Source organism: Desmodus rotundus, chromosome 10 (genome assembly GCF_022682495.2).
Source record: "Desmodus rotundus isolate HL8 chromosome 10, HLdesRot8A.1, whole genome shotgun sequence".
In the NCBI taxonomy this organism is placed as follows: Eukaryota; Metazoa; Chordata; class Mammalia; order Chiroptera; family Phyllostomidae; genus Desmodus; species Desmodus rotundus.
The window spans coordinates 93,557,691-93,574,975 of NC_071396.1; the positions used below are offsets into that span (position 1 = coordinate 93,557,691).

Consider the following 17,285-nt stretch of genomic DNA (forward strand, 5'->3'; position numbering starts at 1 on the left):
TCCTGGAAGACTCTACGTTAGTTCTTCTGGGGAGCAACCTGAGTAGGCTTAAGGATCTTTCAAAGCTCTCCATGAGATTGTTTGCTGCCAGGCCACAAACCACTGGTCTAGGAGGCTAGAGATGCCAAGTGTTCAATACTGCAGCAATGGGGATGCCAAGGGCAAGGGAACAAGTAGAGAGGCAGGAAGGGGAGGGGGCTCTGAAAGGCCAAGACTGGGGTCCAGATGGCAGCCAAAGCTGAGCCAGTGGGGGAGCCAGAAACTTAGATTTAGAAGCTGAGGACGTGTTGTGGCAAATAGGAAGGAGTTGGGGGGCGAGGTTGGAGGGTGTCCCCAGCCTGCTGGAAGGCTGGAGCAGCCTCGCAAAAAGCCAGGGAAGAGAGACCATCTAATTCTGTCCCCCAGGCCCCAGAGAGGACAGCTGACTTGCCCAGAGTCACCCAACTGGTGAGGGGCACTGCGAGGAGCAAAACAGACTCCTGGTTTCTGTCCTTTCTATAACATCACCTGCTTCCCAGAAGTGACTTCCTTGCTCCAGGTCATCTGAGCCACGTCCTTTCATATCCAAAGTAGCCAACCCAGAGAAATGGGCCTGGGGTGTTATGAGAAAACATCACACAAGGTGGAGAGGGCCTCAGGATATTTCAAGGGCCCCTCTAGCCTGGGAGCTTGTATTTGTCAGGGGCCCTGAGCACAGTGTGCAAGAGAGGATGGCTTGCATCAAAAAGTTAATAATTCCCCTCCAAGCATCCTCCTATGTAGTGGTGCGGGGCTGGAGTGGGGAGGGCCTAGCCGACAGCCCCGTGCAAAAGAGCTTGGGAGGTGAAGCCTGGTCACAATTGCTGAAGAGCTGGCAGGCCATGGGGAGCTTCAGACAGAAGCAGTGGGTCCATTAGGATATCATACACAATGGCCTCAAAGTCTAGAGGAATCCTCTTTGCTTCCTACTCTTCCTTTCTAAGCTTCCAAACAGGAATTTGTTTCACCTGCATAGTGTAACCTCCCAACCACAGTGTATTTGCAGACCCTGCCCCTTTGAGAGTGGGAACACAATGCCTTGGATGCCTTCCTCCCAGTGGTTGGGTACTGTGAAGACTCAGGAAAGCATCATGACTGGGAGCTGCCTATTCAGTCTGAAAATACCGGGCATTCAGAGCCCAGCCTGCCATTCTCACACTTGACCACAAGAGGGAACCAGAGTATCAAGACTGAAATTTCAAGGGTCCTAAATTCTTTTACCACGTATAAAACCCTACTGAAATTGGCCATCTTTAAAAATAAATTTTCTGGTAGCAATGAAAAATATGTTTACAGACACTTCACAAGGGTTTTTTTTTAGAATTATAAGGGCATGCCAAAATCAATTTCAACGACATGGATATCACTTCTTACTTCAAACCACCGTTGCTGCTAAAATGCCTAAAATTCCAAGGCATACAACCAAAAAAGAGACCCAAACAGCCAAAGGTCATCCAGCTGGGAAGAGTCATGGGCAAATGCAAGCAGACCTTGCATGGCTCAGGCAGTTAATACTTTATGAGCAGTAGTGTCCAAGTTCCTTCCTTTGCACACCTACAAGTTGTCTGTGTGGTATACGAGAAAGAACCCTGAATTTGGGCATCATGGACAGGTCACTGTTTCCTCATCTAAAAAATACAAGGGTTGAGCTAAATCAGAGTTTGTCAACTCAAGGTCACTCGAATCTCTAGACTCCTTAAACTCCTGTAAAATGTTTACATGAGGATGTGCATTTTCCTCCCAAAGGGAGAGCCCAAATGGTTTCATAACCAGCAAAAGAAAAGAAAAAGGGACCTTCCACCTGCAAGGTGCCAAGGTCCTGGGCTTCCTCTAGTGGAACAGGAAAGAGATATTCCAATGCCAGCCTCCCAAGAAGTTTGCTGCTCCGTGCCAGGGTAGAGGTGTCCTAACTGATGATGGCTTTTTTTCCCCCTCCCAACTCCAGTGTTTGGGAAAGGTGAACACCAGGAGAGACAAACCAAAGACCCTTACCCCTATCAGTACCGGAAGCCCACCCTTGAGTTGCTGGTGAGTAACATGTGGCCCACGCTAGGGGCAGCACCCCCGAAGAAGACTAGGGACCTGGGGTCTGGGAAAGGCATTCTCTAGTTTGGGCAAACTTTCTTGAATTTGTGTCTCCTGAAACATAATTACTTGGGATAAAAATGTCAGTTTTTCACAGTTTACTTTATAAAGGTTAATATTCCTCTTATTTGAATTCTTTATTATCCACCTTCCTCCAAATCCAGGCTTTAGGAAACAAGCTAGAGCCAATACTCAAAAACAAAATCTTTACATGTTTAATTTTACAGAGAGTTGCATTTTAGTTCTGGGGAGGGGTCCTTTCTTCTGGAAAGGATGTGGAGGAAAGCATGTGGTATAGTGGAAGTAATGTTTAAAAAGAAAAAAGAATCTAAGGACCTGTGGTTACATCCCAATGCTACTGTTCAACCTTGATGTCTGCCAGTGAGAAAGCCTCTCCATTCCTGGGCCCTCAGCCACAGAATGAGAACGAGAGTGAAGATACTGTCTCACTGAATGTCAAGGTTGTTGCTCATCTTAACTGAGGTGACACAATGAAACCAAAGATATCAGCCTACGGGAGCATAGAGATGATTAAGTAGCAATCTCACTAACCGCTGAACCTAAGTCTGAGCTTGGGCCGCTTCTCAGCACGAGAAGCGCACACTGAGGAGCTTCTTGCCAGTGTCTTGTCCCTGGGCAGGATCTGGACCCCATGGAGGAGAGCGCAGAGATCAAGGCGGACCCCAGCAGCTCCAGGACGGCCTGGATCCGCGGTTGCGTGGCTGACTGCGGGAGAAGGGTCTACAAAGCCCTCAGTTACATTTCGGGAGAGATGAAGGAGTGCGGAGAGGGGCTCAAAGGTAAAGGGGCTGCGACGAGGCCACCTCTCCTCGTCCCCCGGGAAACACTCGGCCGCAGTTCTCAGTGGCCCGGACTGAGCTCTGTCTGCAAAGACAGCAGTTTTGCTGTTGGAACAGACTTGTGTCCCTTGGGACGTGGCTGCAGTCACTGGAAGCGCGCAGCTCCCATTGCTGAGCACGACGGCTAGGCTTCCCGGGTGGCCCGTCACAGGGCTGCAGCCAGGCGTTTCAGCACCGAGACTCTGGAGCCAGCGTTCTAGAAAAACCGTCTGTCCCGTGGGTGGCTCGTGGGAGAACGGCGTCTACTATTCCAGTAGGTTCTCTTCATCTACTTCCCCAGAGCTCAGGCCGTGGGTTTGACGCCCTCTAGGCAGCACGCGAGTTTTCTTTCCAGATCCATCTTCTTGAAAATTCGCACTATTCTCATGGGGGCACAGGTAGCTCAGGGCACCCACTGCTTGAAAAACAACCTGAAGAGCACAGCCAGTTAGCCGTGGGCCTGAAGAGTTCTCTGGGCAGTCGAACGGCCTCTCGGTTCCTCAGTTTACCCCCTTCTGTGGCAGGTGGCAGCAGGGGGCTGGCTCCCTGCAGACCCACCGAGGGTGTGGACCTTCCCTCCCACCCTGCGCCCACCCTCTGGGGCGGGGCCCAGGGCCGCCACTCTGAGCATTGACTACCTGCCCGGTTCCATTGCAGACAAATCCCCAGTGTTCCAGTTCCTGGACTGGGTCCTGCGGGGCACATCTCAGGTGATGTTTGTGAACAGCCCCCTCAGCGGCATCCTCATCGTCCTCGGCCTCTTCATCCAGAACCCCTGGTGGGCCATCTCGGGCTGCCTGGGCACCGTTGTGTCCACGCTGACAGCCCTCATCCTCAGTCAGGACAAGTAAGTTCCAGGAGACCGGGGCCCCAGCCTGAGGCCAGAGGTCACTCCCTGTGGGGACCATTGCCACCTTCCCATCTCCTCATCACTGGCTCCCAGCTCAGAAACCCCTCAAAATAAGGACACCAATAACTAAAAACAACCATTCCCTGATAACATATAACCCCCGCACGTCGTCAAGGGGAATGGGAGGAGGGGCCATCTCTTTGAAGTTGTGGGTTGTCAGGCCCCAGTTGAGAAAAGTCTGCCTCAGAAGGAAATCGACATGGCAGCACCCCTACACTGGGCCTTGGGGAGCCCCCACCTCCCCAGCCCCCTATCTCCCCCCCAGATCGGCCATCGCAGCAGGACTTCAGGGCTACAACGGGGTGCTGGTGGGGCTGCTGATGGCCGTGTTCTCGGACAAAGGCGACTACTACTGGTGGCTCTTGCTCCCTGTCATCGTCATGTCCATGTCTTGGTAAGTGGCATCTGAGGCTGTGGGTGCAGCTCAGGGGGCTGCCAGTGCTTTTATCCCAACTCCATGTCCATCTGTCTAAACTCGCTGTTAAAGTGGCATTTGCTCAGCTAGCACATTGGAAACTTCCACAGGAACTAATTACTAATGTCACACAGAGTGAGCAGTGTGCTGGGCGGCCTGTAGACAGTATCTCCTTACCTCCCATCATTTACTCCTCTGTTTCTTTTTTCGAGACCCAAAAGGGTGTCTGGCCCTGCCCTGCCAGAGCACAGGGAAAGGAACTGAGGGGCACACAGATTAAGAGCCACACCATGGGGTCCCAGCGGTTTCTGAAAACCTTCTCTTTCCTCCTGCTGCCACCCACCCCCTCCCAAGCTTCTCCCTGTCCTTGGAACCCCTGACCAAACTGGGACAGCCTTCCAGCATGGGCTGGAAGCACCAGGCAGAGCCCTCAGATGCCAGGCCCTAGCTCCTCCTTCACCTCCAGAACTTGCAGGGCACGCTGGCCATGAGGCCGGCCTCTCTCCTCATGCCTGGGCACGGAGCTATGTGACTCTTTAAGGAAGTTCTGTGGCTCCTTGCCTTCAGACGTCCCCCCAAAAAGCCTTCCCTCTCAAGCTGACTCTGGGCATCCACCCTGTCACTGTGCCAAGGATAGGGTGCAAGAGGCCCAGGGAGACGACTGCTCAGGGCCAGTCAGGCGCAGACAGCCTGCTTTTCCCCAGGACGGCACAGGGAGCACCCTGCCCCTGCTCAGTCTAGTGTCAGGGTCTGCGGCTTCTTGAACAACATCTCCTGGTCTTCTGCCACCAGCCCCATCCTCTCCAGTGCCCTGGGCACCATCTTCAGCAAGTGGGACCTCCCGGTGTTCACGCTGCCCTTCAACATCACCGTGACCCTGTACCTGGCAGCCACAGGCCACTACAACCTCTTCTTCCCCACGATACTGCTGCAGCCTGCATCCTCTGTGCCCAACATCACCTGGTCAGAGGTCCAAGTGCCTTTGGTAGGTACTGGGGAAGGTGAAGGACAGTATGCGTTGAAACTCAGTGTTGAAGTAGCACTTACTTATTTTGCACATTAGAAACATCACGAATAATAACTACTATTAACAATTATACAGCGAGAGGCACTCTACACACAATTTGTCATTCGCCACCATCCTTTTCTCTTTTCTTTCTAACTAAGAGCTAAAAAGGCCATTTCTGGTTCCACAGAGGAAGAAACTGAGGCCAGGTCGAGAGGCAGCTAATTGGTGAAGAGCAAAGTCAATACTGGAACTCTGGCCTCCTGCCTGCTAGACCTGCGTTCTTTCTTTTCTCCTTGTTTGAAAGTCTTTTCGATGTGTTATTCCCGTTTTTAATCCAGTTTGCAACGTGTTTTTTCTTTCACCCGGTCTCGCTGACTTATTAAACACGTACACATCACACTGCCACCTCTCAGCTGAGGAAGCCTCTGCTCCAGCCTCCGAGTTAATTCCACTTGCTCTCCGAGGCATGCACGTGCTTTAAGGCACAGGTGTTCCTCCATTAAAACATGCATATATAACAGAGCTTCTAAAGTTTTTTACAAGTATTCTGGATATAATGCTGGCCTCTGGAAGTCTGCCAAGATAATTAACAAGAAGCTACACTAAGAGCATTAAATCAGCCTGGAGCAATGAGCCCATTAGCCTCCTTATCTAAGTGGACACGTTTTCTCTGAGGCCCCCCCACCTTCCGGCACACTGAACAACCCCCCGACGGGGCTCCCTCGGAAACTCCGTTATTGTCAATTCATCATCTAACCACAAAACTACTTGCCCTTGTTGAAAGAACTTTTGGAAGCAATGTTGCCTAATTTCTCTTGCCATTTCAAAGTCTGCAACAGCAAGGCATAGTAGGAAGAGCCCTGCACTTGCACCAAAAGCATCATTATTTAGGAAGAGAAATACCCGCATTAGCCCTGTTCTCGAGATTTGTGCATGCGTGTGAGTGTCTGCGGGCCTTCCTGAGCCAGCAGGGAGGACAGGCGCCACGTTGCAATTCACGCCTGAGGCTTCCCTTTCATGGTGTTTACCCCGCCAATATCTTCAGGGGCAAAATTGTCTAATTGGTGTGCTACAGGGAGACGATGTTATTAGAAAAGGCAAATTTAAGGTACTTGGCATTCTGCAGGCCACATTTTCCATGGAAAAGCTACCTAGGAATTTTGTAGAGGTGGAAAAAACAAAGTTAAGACACGCTGTACAAAAACTTTAAAAGCCCAAAAGTTCCAGGAAAGAAAAATTCGATTCTGGGCAGTTGTTCTTTAGAAATAACTTTCTGGACAAATGAATGGGTTACGGTCACGATGGAGACATTTCGCCTTTTGGCCATCTCATACGAACCTTGAATGTGGGGGACACGGGCGGTAAATGTCAGAGAGAGGATTTAAACCGCCCCACAGGTCTGAGAACCCCTGAGTTCCTCCGCTCTTGTAGCCATTGGAGAGCCCCCTGGGAGCTGACCAGTGCCACTGCCTCGCTATAAAACTCTTGATGGTCCTGCCTCCCCCCCTCCCTTAGGGATGCCTGCGCCCCCATTCTGTTCTCTGTTCCTGGGGTCACAGGAGACTGTGCCTGGGTCTCCCTCAGCATCCTCCTGTCTCGCACACCCCCACAGGGCAGAGTCCTCTCAGAGGACACAGGCTAACAGAAGACCTGCCTCATTGTAACATATACACTCTCTGGCCCCAGGCCACTGCTTCTCCTAAGCTCACTGCTCAAGGGGCAAGACAAACCCCCGTGCCTCCCAGCACAGCCCAGAGCCTCGCTCCTGAAACACTTTCCCAGCTCAAGGGGCCTTGGCCAGACTCCCACGACACAGGGTCCAACCCCAGCTGCTGGGGAAGGCTACACACTCAGGATTCTTTTCCCAAGTGCAGGGCACATGTGCCAGTGTCCCCAGGCCCTGACCCTGACCTCCTCAAACCCTTTGTCCTGCACAGATGGAGCCCCCCACCCATGCAGTGCATGGGAGCCAGATGCCAGCAGGGGGCTCACCTGTCAGCCACCATTAGGCGAGTTAGCTGTCAAAGAGCGGGTGCGATGACCCTGCCTTCTCGGGGCTCTCCTGTGGGTGCCAGTCCACTTGCTCACCCAGACCGGACTTACGTGACTGCACTCCAGACATGTTGTTCTTAAAAACACAAAGGACCATTTTTCCAACTCATCTGCAGCCTTCTACTCATCTTTTTAGCTTTAAAAGGAATGTTACCAGAGGGTTTTTAAGCCCCTACTTTGATAGGACATCTGCTACTTTTCTAATGAATAATACCCTCATTGGAAAGGTTTTCAGTTTCCCTTCATTGGGGGTTTAGTGACTTACACTCCTGTCTCCAAATGAAGGAAACTTAATACCCGGACCCCTTACTGTTCTAAGAACTCAAGATGAAAACAGTTAAAGCTCACACTCCTTTCAGAGGTAACCTATTTGAATAGTATCTTAGACACTTGTTGCAAAATGTTAGTGTGGAGGCTTTGGCGCCAAATTATTTCCAGTGGAGGATAAAATTGTCTCTTTGCATGTGACACCCACAGCTTTTGAGAGCCATCCCTGTTGGAATCGGCCAAGTGTACGGCTGTGATAACCCCTGGACTGGAGGCATTTTCCTCATAGCTTTGTTCATAGCTTCGCCTCTCATTTGCTTGCACGCTGTGATTGGATCCACCATGGGGATGTTAGCAGGTCAGTATCATCACTTCTCCCTTACTAATGGGCCATAAGGATGTTAGTGCCTGGGACCGACTCCAAAGAAAATGGTGACATGTGTCTTCAATGCTTCACCTACTTATTTCTATAAGCTTTCCCTCATTTCATGGTGCCATGTTTTTTCTATTTGGGATGCCAGCGCCCTTATGCTCCTGTGAGCAAAAGCTGCCCTCAAGAAAGACTTTGGTGTTAGTCATTTACACTTTAGTATAAATTTAAAGTTTGGGAGGGGTTTTTTTCCAGGTGTGTTTATATTTTAAGTCTTATATTGAATGATGATCCGAAGGATGTATTCTCCATTAGCGAACATTAAGATATCAGTGAAGAAGGAGAAGTCGTCCTCTTTTGGGCCAGGGAAGGACCCTCTCTGGACTGCTTAAATTACACTTCGGAGTTTCTACTCAAAGGGTCTCTTCTACCCATAACAGCTTCACCACTAATATTCACGTGACACGGTGGCCATTTGTTTCCTGTAGGTGTTTTTTCACTGAATAAAATCGTAAGTTCTTTCTTATACATGTCTATAAGGATAACTAGTCTGGGTTTCAAGGACCACGGTGGGTTCCAGGGCTGGCAGGGAGCCTATGGGAACCCCCTGCCCCCGCCACACGCACACACCCAGCACGGTGTCTGCCTTCTCTCACAGCTCTCACCCTCGCAACCCCCTTCGACTCCATCTACTTCGGCCTGTGCGGCTTCAACAGCACACTTGCCTGCATCGCCATAGGGGGCATGTTCTACGTCATCACCTGGCAGACCCACCTCCTCGCCATCGCCTGCGGTAGGTGCTGCCAGTAAATCCCCTTTGCAGCAGAAAAGATGGCTGGGTCCATCCCCCGCAAGGAAAACCACCCTTTGAAAATTCAGCTGATCCTTTAAAGATTAACATGAGGATCGTTTGCTTTATAAAAGGGTTTTTATTTAAAACTGTTTTTGAATGATTGGTTAGGGATAAATATATTAAAAACCACTTTCACTGAACGCAAAATGGTCAGCCACTTGGAGACAGATTTTTTTAGATGGTGCTTGTTTGGTTGTTATTCATGGGCTCTCTCTCCTGTGATTGCTACCTTCCTGGCCAGTGATTAGAACTAAATGACAGAGCAACTCTTATGCAAATGTATCTTTATATTTGAAGTTGGGTGATTTACATCAGATACAGCAATTAACCTTAAGCACCCAAACATTGACCAAACATAGGACCTTCAAATAGTGCTTAGGTTGTGGGATGTGGTCACGATGTGGTCAGCTGGGCACTCAGTAACTCTCTAATAAAGGTTCGTTGTTAACATCCTAGGAACAATTGGGATGCTTTCAGTTGAGAAAGTAAAGGTTCAGAAGCAAAGCCCAATTACCCTGGCCCATTTTCACAGACCCTCACCAATAGCTGGCACTTGGCTCTTCCCAGTGGCCAGCCTGGTCATGCCCACCCCATGCAGAGCCTAGGAGATGAGGCAGTTGGTGCACTTAGTATTCCTCAAGTTCACAGAATGCTGCTCCTCCCCGGAAGCCCATATTATGTTCATAAATTGTGATGAAATACACCAGCAGGGAGTCCTGGGATTCACTCCTCTTGGCTGCATAGTAAAATTTTCATTTATGGTTTATGCCGCTAAATGTTCCTTTGCTAGAATGCAAGGTGGTGCGACCCAAGAGAACTGTAACAGCTCAATTCTGGCCCTTTTTAACAAAGTTCATCTGCTGTCTTAGATGTGCCAGCATTTGCTTGGAATTTAACACTTTCCTAAGCTGCCAAGCAATGGAAACAAAACTCAATTTTTTGTAATCTGAGAGCAAGCATTTGTGGCATAAACCGTATGAGGAGAGAACGAGTAGACGAAGGTTGAGGCGCCGATAGTCATGTGCCTGTTTTTCGGTTCTGTTACAGCCCTGTTTGCAGCCTACCTGGGTGCTGCCCTGGCTAACGTGTTATCTGTGGTGAGTCCCCGTGAGCTAAGAACGTGCCCCGGCACCCTTCCTGGTGTTCTCGCGTCTCCCCAAAGCTAATGCCAAGCCCCTCCTCTGGGAAGCCTCCCCCAGTTAATCCCTCTTGTCGCAAGTTCCACCCCTCACCTTAGTTCCTGCTGGACATAAAAAGCTGGGCCTCAAACGTTTAAATGTCAAGTGCAACTGAGTCAGGACCATTGTCAGTGGGCCAGCAATTTGAAAAGCATTATCTTAGAAATCAAACTGCTTTCTGATAGAGCTCTGGTCCTGTCGTCCTCTGGAACTAGTTTTAAATCTATCATTTGTTTAGTATGTTTATAGATCATCTGCCCAACTAGTTTGTGGGCCAGTTGTTTGTCCCATAGCAACCAGCATGGTGTCAGGGGTCCTAAGGGAAGGCTTCAGGGGAGACAGGGAGCCAAGCCCCAGGCAAGCCTGAGAGAAGCTAGAGCTGGTGGCTGTCAGCCCATGCAGCAGCCCGAGAACCCCTTCAATGAGGTTAGGAGGCACCGCATGGCCAGCCCAGCCCAGCTCATACACAGGGAGGCTCCCAGGCCCCAGCACAGAGTACTCAGGGCTCAGCCTGAAGTCAGTGCCTCCCCGTCTTGGATAAGGGTTCAGCAGCACATCTTCCATGGGCAACCAGGAAAAGTCCCTGGGTCCTGCAGGTGGAGACAGGTGGGCATTCTACTCGCACCTGTCTAAATCCCTTCCTAGTGAAATTGGACTTGGCATGGGCAAGAAGTTTCTAGGCCTAGAATTAGTCTTCCCTGATACCATCCTGTGTCCCCAATGGGCTAAGTCCCTCCTCTGAGCTCCATCAAATCTTGTTCACGCGTCTGCTGCAACGTGTGACATGCACTCCTGTGGTGACTCAAAAACACGCGGGCCTGTCCACCTGCAGCCTGCGTGCTCCTTCAGAACAGGGACCCGGTCCCATTTTCATCTCTATCTCAGTACCTATTACAGTGCCAGCATACAGTAGGTGCTCAAGAAATGCTGCAGGAATGAAACCTAAGGTTTTGAGCTCCGTCATTAGAGCTGGGACTAAATAGCCGACCATGAGAAACACTGACAGGGGGCAGGAGGATGGAGTAGAGCTTCTGAGACTCCTGTCTGCTCCCATTGTTCTTGTACCCCAACTCTCCCAATTGTCCACCCAATAAGAGCTTGTCACTGCCTTCCTCGGGCACAGGACTGGAAAGGATGTGGAACAGGAGGCTTTGGTTCTTGTTCAGAGGCATCTGCAGGGTGACTGGCCCTTTCCTCTGGTGCACAGAAGTTACAGGTCACACCAGTCAATTGAGATATTTTTCAAAACAAATTGAAGTTTACTTTCCATGTGCTATTATGTTTAACTCACTGTGCTGACCTCTCTCTGGGATACAAAAATGTGCAGGTTACTGACACACTCTGAAGGAATTTCCGGTCTTGTGGATATACAAAGGTTGAGTGACATTTATGAGACTGTTCAAGCCCTCCACACAAGAGAGCACTTAGCAGCTTCCCCTGTTTGCTTTCCAACTGGCCCATGTCTGTGTAGCCCATGTCTTCAACAATGCCACCTCAGTGATGACCACAAACTGAGGGCCACATGCTCTAGGCACCAACTCTCTGAGTAGATGTTATTATCCCTATTTTATTATTGATGAAACAGGTCTCAGAAAGATAGAATGACTGCAGCAAGGCGATCAGAGCTGAGACTTGGATCTGGGCCTGTGGACCTCCCCGCCCCCATCCTTCCCACTGTAGGACTCGAAGGAGATCCCCAGGTACCCAGTGCAGCCTTAGCAGGGCTCTGGGAAGACTCCCTGAGTGGGGTTCATCACTCACGGGTCTTCCTTACGGTCGCAGTTCTGGCACCAGGCTGCCATTGTTCTTCCCCACGTCCCATCCGACAGCGACACCTTTGAACACACACATGGCTGGCATTGTTACCCCCTTGGTATTACCTGAGGTTTTTATTCCTTATAATGAAATGGCATTTAGGGGCAAGGGGGCACAGTTTGACCTGCCTCATAGCTGAAATTGCAGGCTGTATGTTAGCAAGCTATCCATTCCACTTATTTCAAATAAAGAGCAAGGAAGGGCATTTAAAAGCTTCAGGGAATGTTAAAAATAAAAACAGGACAACACCATGAGAAAGGAAGCTGAGAATGGGTGAGCCTTGAGAAGAGAGGTAGCTACTCTCCAACTCCAGCTCTTGGGACTAGGATGTCACATCTCTGCCTCTCTCTACATGTCTATTTCCCTGTGTCTCTCTGTGATGACAGAGCCCCCAAATAACCCAGATCAAGAGCCTCTGGACACAGACTCTGTGCCTCTTAGTTCAAATTCTCAAGAGAGGAATTCTATTCCCAGGATATCTGCCTATAGGAAGCTGCATTTGAGTCAGGTGTCTGTCTCTGGTCCAATCAGCCATGACTGCAGGAAAAGGGCCTTGAACTATAAAATGACTGTCAATGCCATTCCTCCCACAGGGGCTATGGAATAAGGTAGGAATGGCCACAGTTCCTTAAGTCAGAGATATAGGCTGGCCAGATAACCCCAACAATCATGTCTCCTACATAAAGGTGTATTACAATCGGGTTCAAATGGCTGCATTTTGAAGTTTGTGAGTTCACCGGTAACACTGCCGACTGACACCAGCGGCATGGTTTTATTCCTATTGCCCATGCATTCAGTATCGGTCCTACCAACCCCCACGAAGCACCCCTCCTCTGCCCAGGGCTGGAGGTGTTTGATGAAACAGGCACAAGCATCTGATGTAACCAAGGCTCCTCTTTTGTTCTTCCTACCCCCAGTTTGGACTGCCAACCTGCACCTGGCCCTTCTGCCTCTCTGCGCTAACCTTCCTGCTCCTGACGACCAACAACCCCGCCATCTACAAGCTTCCGCTCAGCAAAGTCACCTACCCAGAGGCCAACCGCATGTATTACCTGTCCCAGGAGAAAAACAGAAGGCCGTCAACCATAACAAAGTACCAGGCCTATGATGTCTCCTAAGTTTCCCTTTCCAAAACATGTCACTATAAATTGAGTCTTTAGCATGTTGCCCATGTCCCCAGACTGAAGGCCACTTAACCTCTCCTTCTGTCTGTTCTGTGATTCCCCACCCCCAGAGCAGTCCTAGCCCCACTTATTCCCAAGCACAGGGAAATACTGTGTGGTCACCACTCAGGAACCTCTCCATTCTAAGAAGCACAACACTCATCAAAGATATGGTTAGTTTAGACTTTGCACAGCTCACTCCATAGGAGCTTCCTTTGATGGGAATATTCCTTCTTTGGCAAAATAAGCCACATCCCTAAAAAGAACTCACCAAAAAGAGGACAGACGTTGGTGACATGGTCATCCAACTCAGCCACCCAATGCAGCAATGCACAGTGTCAGGAAATACACATTAGACCAGAAGGCAAAGGGCTGGTTCTGCCCCAGCTCTGACACTAATGAATTCCTGCCCCCGGGGTGAGTCCACCCTCTATCTCTCAGCCTCAATTTCTTACCAGTTTCCTGACAGGGAGGGACTCAGTCATCCCTTCCACCTTAGAAGTGTTGATTCATCTCTCTCTCTCTCCTCCCTGTAAACTGACAAAATCAGCATGACCAACAAGTGATCACTTAGAGTTGAGTAAAAGATGGAAGGGCCACCTGGGGAAGGGGCAGAGCGGTTTTAACGATCTATGGAGATTTTGTCTTGAGTCGTGAGAAGATGTTCTCCAGACTTGGGGTTAGGAACCTGATTCACTGGAAATGCCAACTTGTCTTTCCTCACATAACAGAAACATTTCTGGAAATGTCATAAGATGAAAAATGATCTTTTTCAACATTCAAATCATATCTTCAACAAATGTGTTTCTTTTTGTAATAGATGTAAGCATACTCTCATTAAACTGTTAAGTTTGCAAGTTGGTATCAGGGCTTTTTTTACATGCGGCTCACCTACGTTGTTCGCACATTGCCCATGTGAGGGATTTTCCACAGTCAAACAGGTGTCTGAAGAGAGAGGAGAATGGGTGAAAAATTCTCAGGAGAGGCTTCAGTCAGTTTGCAGAGGGGGCTATACAGAAAGGACAGTGGTCTTTTTCTGTTTGAATTAAAGTACAAGTTGGTAACAACCCATCTCACTTTTTAGGGCATAGAGCAAGGTCTCTTAGCCTTGTGCCCCCAGACTTACAAATCCAAATCCTTATGTTATTTTATGACTTCAGTTACAGCACTGAGCTCCTGGAGCCCAGGACCCCTTTGTGGGAAGCCAGGAGGCTCAGCCTTCCCACCCCTCCCCCAGAGGAGTGTGGATGCAGCTCTGACAGCCCCCGTCTCACACACTTCCAGTTTAGCATGATGGCTGAGAACCTAAGATGGGGGTGTAGGAAGGAGGCAAGGTGGAGGGGGCAGACCCTCTATAAATGCAGCTTTAAGGAAAGAATTCCAGTTCACTAAAATCCATCATTTAAGAAAAGCTGGTCCACATTTACCTTTTCTTCTCTCTGCCTGCCCTGCGATCCTGGCCGTGTTCTGCCAGCCCAAGAGGACAGGGCTGCCTGTTTTTCTCCCAGACTGTATCTAGCCAGTTATGACTTGTCCAGGAAAATGGAACACTTCTTGCTGCAAACAAGTCCCCCACATAGGAAAGGGGAGGGAGTTCCCCTCCAGGGGCTGCTTCTGAGTTTGCGGTCACACCTTGAGGCCAAATAGGTCTCAGGCTATATTTTAATGGCGATGGAGTCACAGTTCTCTGAGGATTAGGCATCCAGGAATTTCACCAGAAGGCTGTTTATGCTCACAGCTCACTCAGCTGCCCCAGAACCTCTAAGTGATGACATAGAACTATTAAAATACCACTTTTTATGCATTTTCCAAGAAAGTGTTATAATCTGGTTTTATTAAGAGCAGGAAACCTCTGAGTGCATGCCTTTCTGATTATTGACCACTAACAAATCCCTTTAGCTCTTCTAAGTATTTCAATATCCTCACCTATAAAGCAAATTGAGTTGGCCTAGGATAACAAGCAAGGTGGAAATAGACAGGACAAAATAATTCGACTTGAGAAAATGTACAATGACCACAGGAGTCTATTCCAGCACTTCGATTAGGCATCAACAAAGGAGAGAAGGAGGCAGCTCACACCAGTTCCTGAAAACCGATGGTGCTCATGGGCACACCTCTCCCAAGGCCACATTCAATGACATCACGTGGGGGGCTTGAAAGCAGCCATGGTGGGAGTCTTTACACCCCAGTAATTGGCAAACTACAGATCTGGGCTCTATCCCCAGATAGCCAGCTTACCGGTATAACACTGACCAGCCAATTCGGTGGGAAGAAAGGAGGACAATTACAGGGCTCCTAGCCAGAGTCTCAGAAACTAGGGCCAGAAGATTCGATCCAGCAATCCTAGAGGGATGCCATAGCACATACAAAAGGCATTTAAGAGAATCACCAAAGTGTACTCAGGCATGAAAGGACCTCCGAAGACTTACCCACAGAGCCCTACCCTGAAAAAACTACAGATAAGAAGAAAACTAATCTAGGAAATGCTACAAGAGACATGAGAATACTGTAGGTGATCAAATACCTTGGTAATGATTATTTTTTTATCAGGACCAAAGGAGGGAAATAGAAGAAATACACGTATTTCTAGACCTAGAACTGGAATACTGAATGATGGCTGGAAAGGGGTAGAGAGACAAAAGAAGCAGGGGAGGCTGTAGGAATACTTAGCTTGTACAAGAGTTGATAAGTTTAAAAAGCCCACAGGCAGGAATAAACATGGGTGATAAGGGCAACCACCATGAGAACAAAATGAGAAATACAAATTTGGACCAGAAGAATATTCTCTTACTAATGGAGAGGAGAAAAGCACTCTAGAAAGTCACCCAAAAATGATAGTAAGTAAAAAAATAAACGGAAGGCAGAAATTAGTCATAATGTCACAGAATTGACCCAAAAAAACATGTTAACTATTAAATTTACCACTGCAAGACAGAGATGTAGGGTTGTACTTTTATTTAAAAAGGTAACAATTTGCTGTTTACAAGAAACACATTTGAAACAGAAAGACACAAAATGTTTAAATACAAAGATGCAATAAAATATTCTAAACAACTATGGACTAAAAGAAAGCTGGGTATCAACCATAATAGCTTGAAAAGTGAAGAACAAAGAATGATGTAAACAAGCAAGAGGGCAAGAGTACGTAATCATTGTAAACAGATAGGTACTGAACAGTCAGCCTCAAAATGCATCAAGCCACAGCTGACTGAACTGCAGGGAGTAATAAACAAACCAATCATTGTAGCTAAGATTTGACCGAAACCTCAGAAACTGATACATCGAGAGAACAAAAAAGGAACAAAGATAGCGGGGGTCTAAACAAGAGAATTAATAAGAGTAAGCTATTATATACATTTAAGATTCTAAGCCCTCCTACTCCACACCCCGCCCCACAAGAGAACGAAGAGAGAACACGTTCTTTCCAAGCACCCCCAGAATATTTACAAACTAGACCACGCATTATGCTCGTGGGAAGCTGACTGGTGCGGCCATTTGGAGCGCAGGTCCTCAGAATAAGTATAAACAGCCCCTGGGACCTGGAAATTCCCCTCCAGAGTGCACGTGGCTCCCAGGGACAGCATCGCGCATGGCCCCAGTGGGCCGCCTGGAGGGCTGCTCACCAAAGCACGTGTTTGTGATGCAGAGAGCTGCGGGAGAAGGCAGAGGCAAAGTGGGTGAGACGCACGGTGGGGTCCTACCCAGCAGGTAGACCCCCAGTATTACCCATGTAGCCATGAGGGTAGATCTTAAAAACCTAGTGCTGGCATAAAAATAAGAAAATTATGTTTATAATCAATACCGTTTGCATAAATTAAAAATGCATGCACACGCAAAACAACAATATGCATTTTGCAAGCACACAAATAAAGGTACATTGAAATGCTAAAAGGAAAAGAGAGTGGAGTATAAAAATGAAAAGACAGACACACCTTCATACATTCACGAGAGGGGCCTTGCAGAGAGACCGGTGAAGATGATATGCAGGGAGGAAGCCACATGATTAACTCACCTTTGTCAAAGCATCTTCACGTGGGCGGGGCATAGTGTGTGCCCGTCCCTGCCGAGTCAGGGCCTCCGGCCGGCCGTCAGTGTCACTGACCCCGGGGTGGGGGCCAAGTCCATCTGCAGAGGCCCCCAGTGCCCCATTCCGCCTCCATGAGCATTTGGAAGCATTCCGGCCACACTGCAAAGTGTTTTCTATATACTAAAAAAAAACGTTCTGCCCTTTGCCTCCAAATTAAATGAACCTTTGAATTCCTAGAGTAACAATGGTAATGAACATATGTATTTATTTGTGCTTTGAGAATG

The 17,285-nt window shown here is 48.7% G+C and overlaps 1 protein-coding gene across 4 annotated transcripts in view; it reads left to right on the forward strand.

Moving 5' to 3' along the window:
• LOC112322741 (urea transporter 2) overlaps positions 1–13,830 on the forward strand; it is a 43,639-nt gene extending 29,809 nt beyond the window's left edge. For all 4 annotated transcript variants that reach the window (XM_024580366.4, XM_045187995.2, XM_045187994.2 and 1 more), the window contains 9 exons: positions 1,964–2,046; positions 2,744–2,903; positions 3,600–3,789; positions 4,118–4,246; positions 5,060–5,252; positions 7,806–7,953; positions 8,624–8,758; positions 9,866–9,915; positions 12,729–13,830. In XM_024580366.4, the coding sequence (XP_024436134.4) occupies positions 1,964–2,046; positions 2,744–2,903; positions 3,600–3,789; positions 4,118–4,246; positions 5,060–5,252; positions 7,806–7,953; positions 8,624–8,758; positions 9,866–9,915; positions 12,729–12,929 (1,289 nt within the window). In that variant the 3' untranslated portion in view covers positions 12,930–13,830. The remainder of the gene's footprint in view (positions 1–1,963; positions 2,047–2,743; positions 2,904–3,599; positions 3,790–4,117; positions 4,247–5,059; positions 5,253–7,805; positions 7,954–8,623; positions 8,759–9,865; positions 9,916–12,728) is intronic.
• The last annotated feature ends 3,455 nt before the right edge of the window (positions 13,831–17,285 follow it).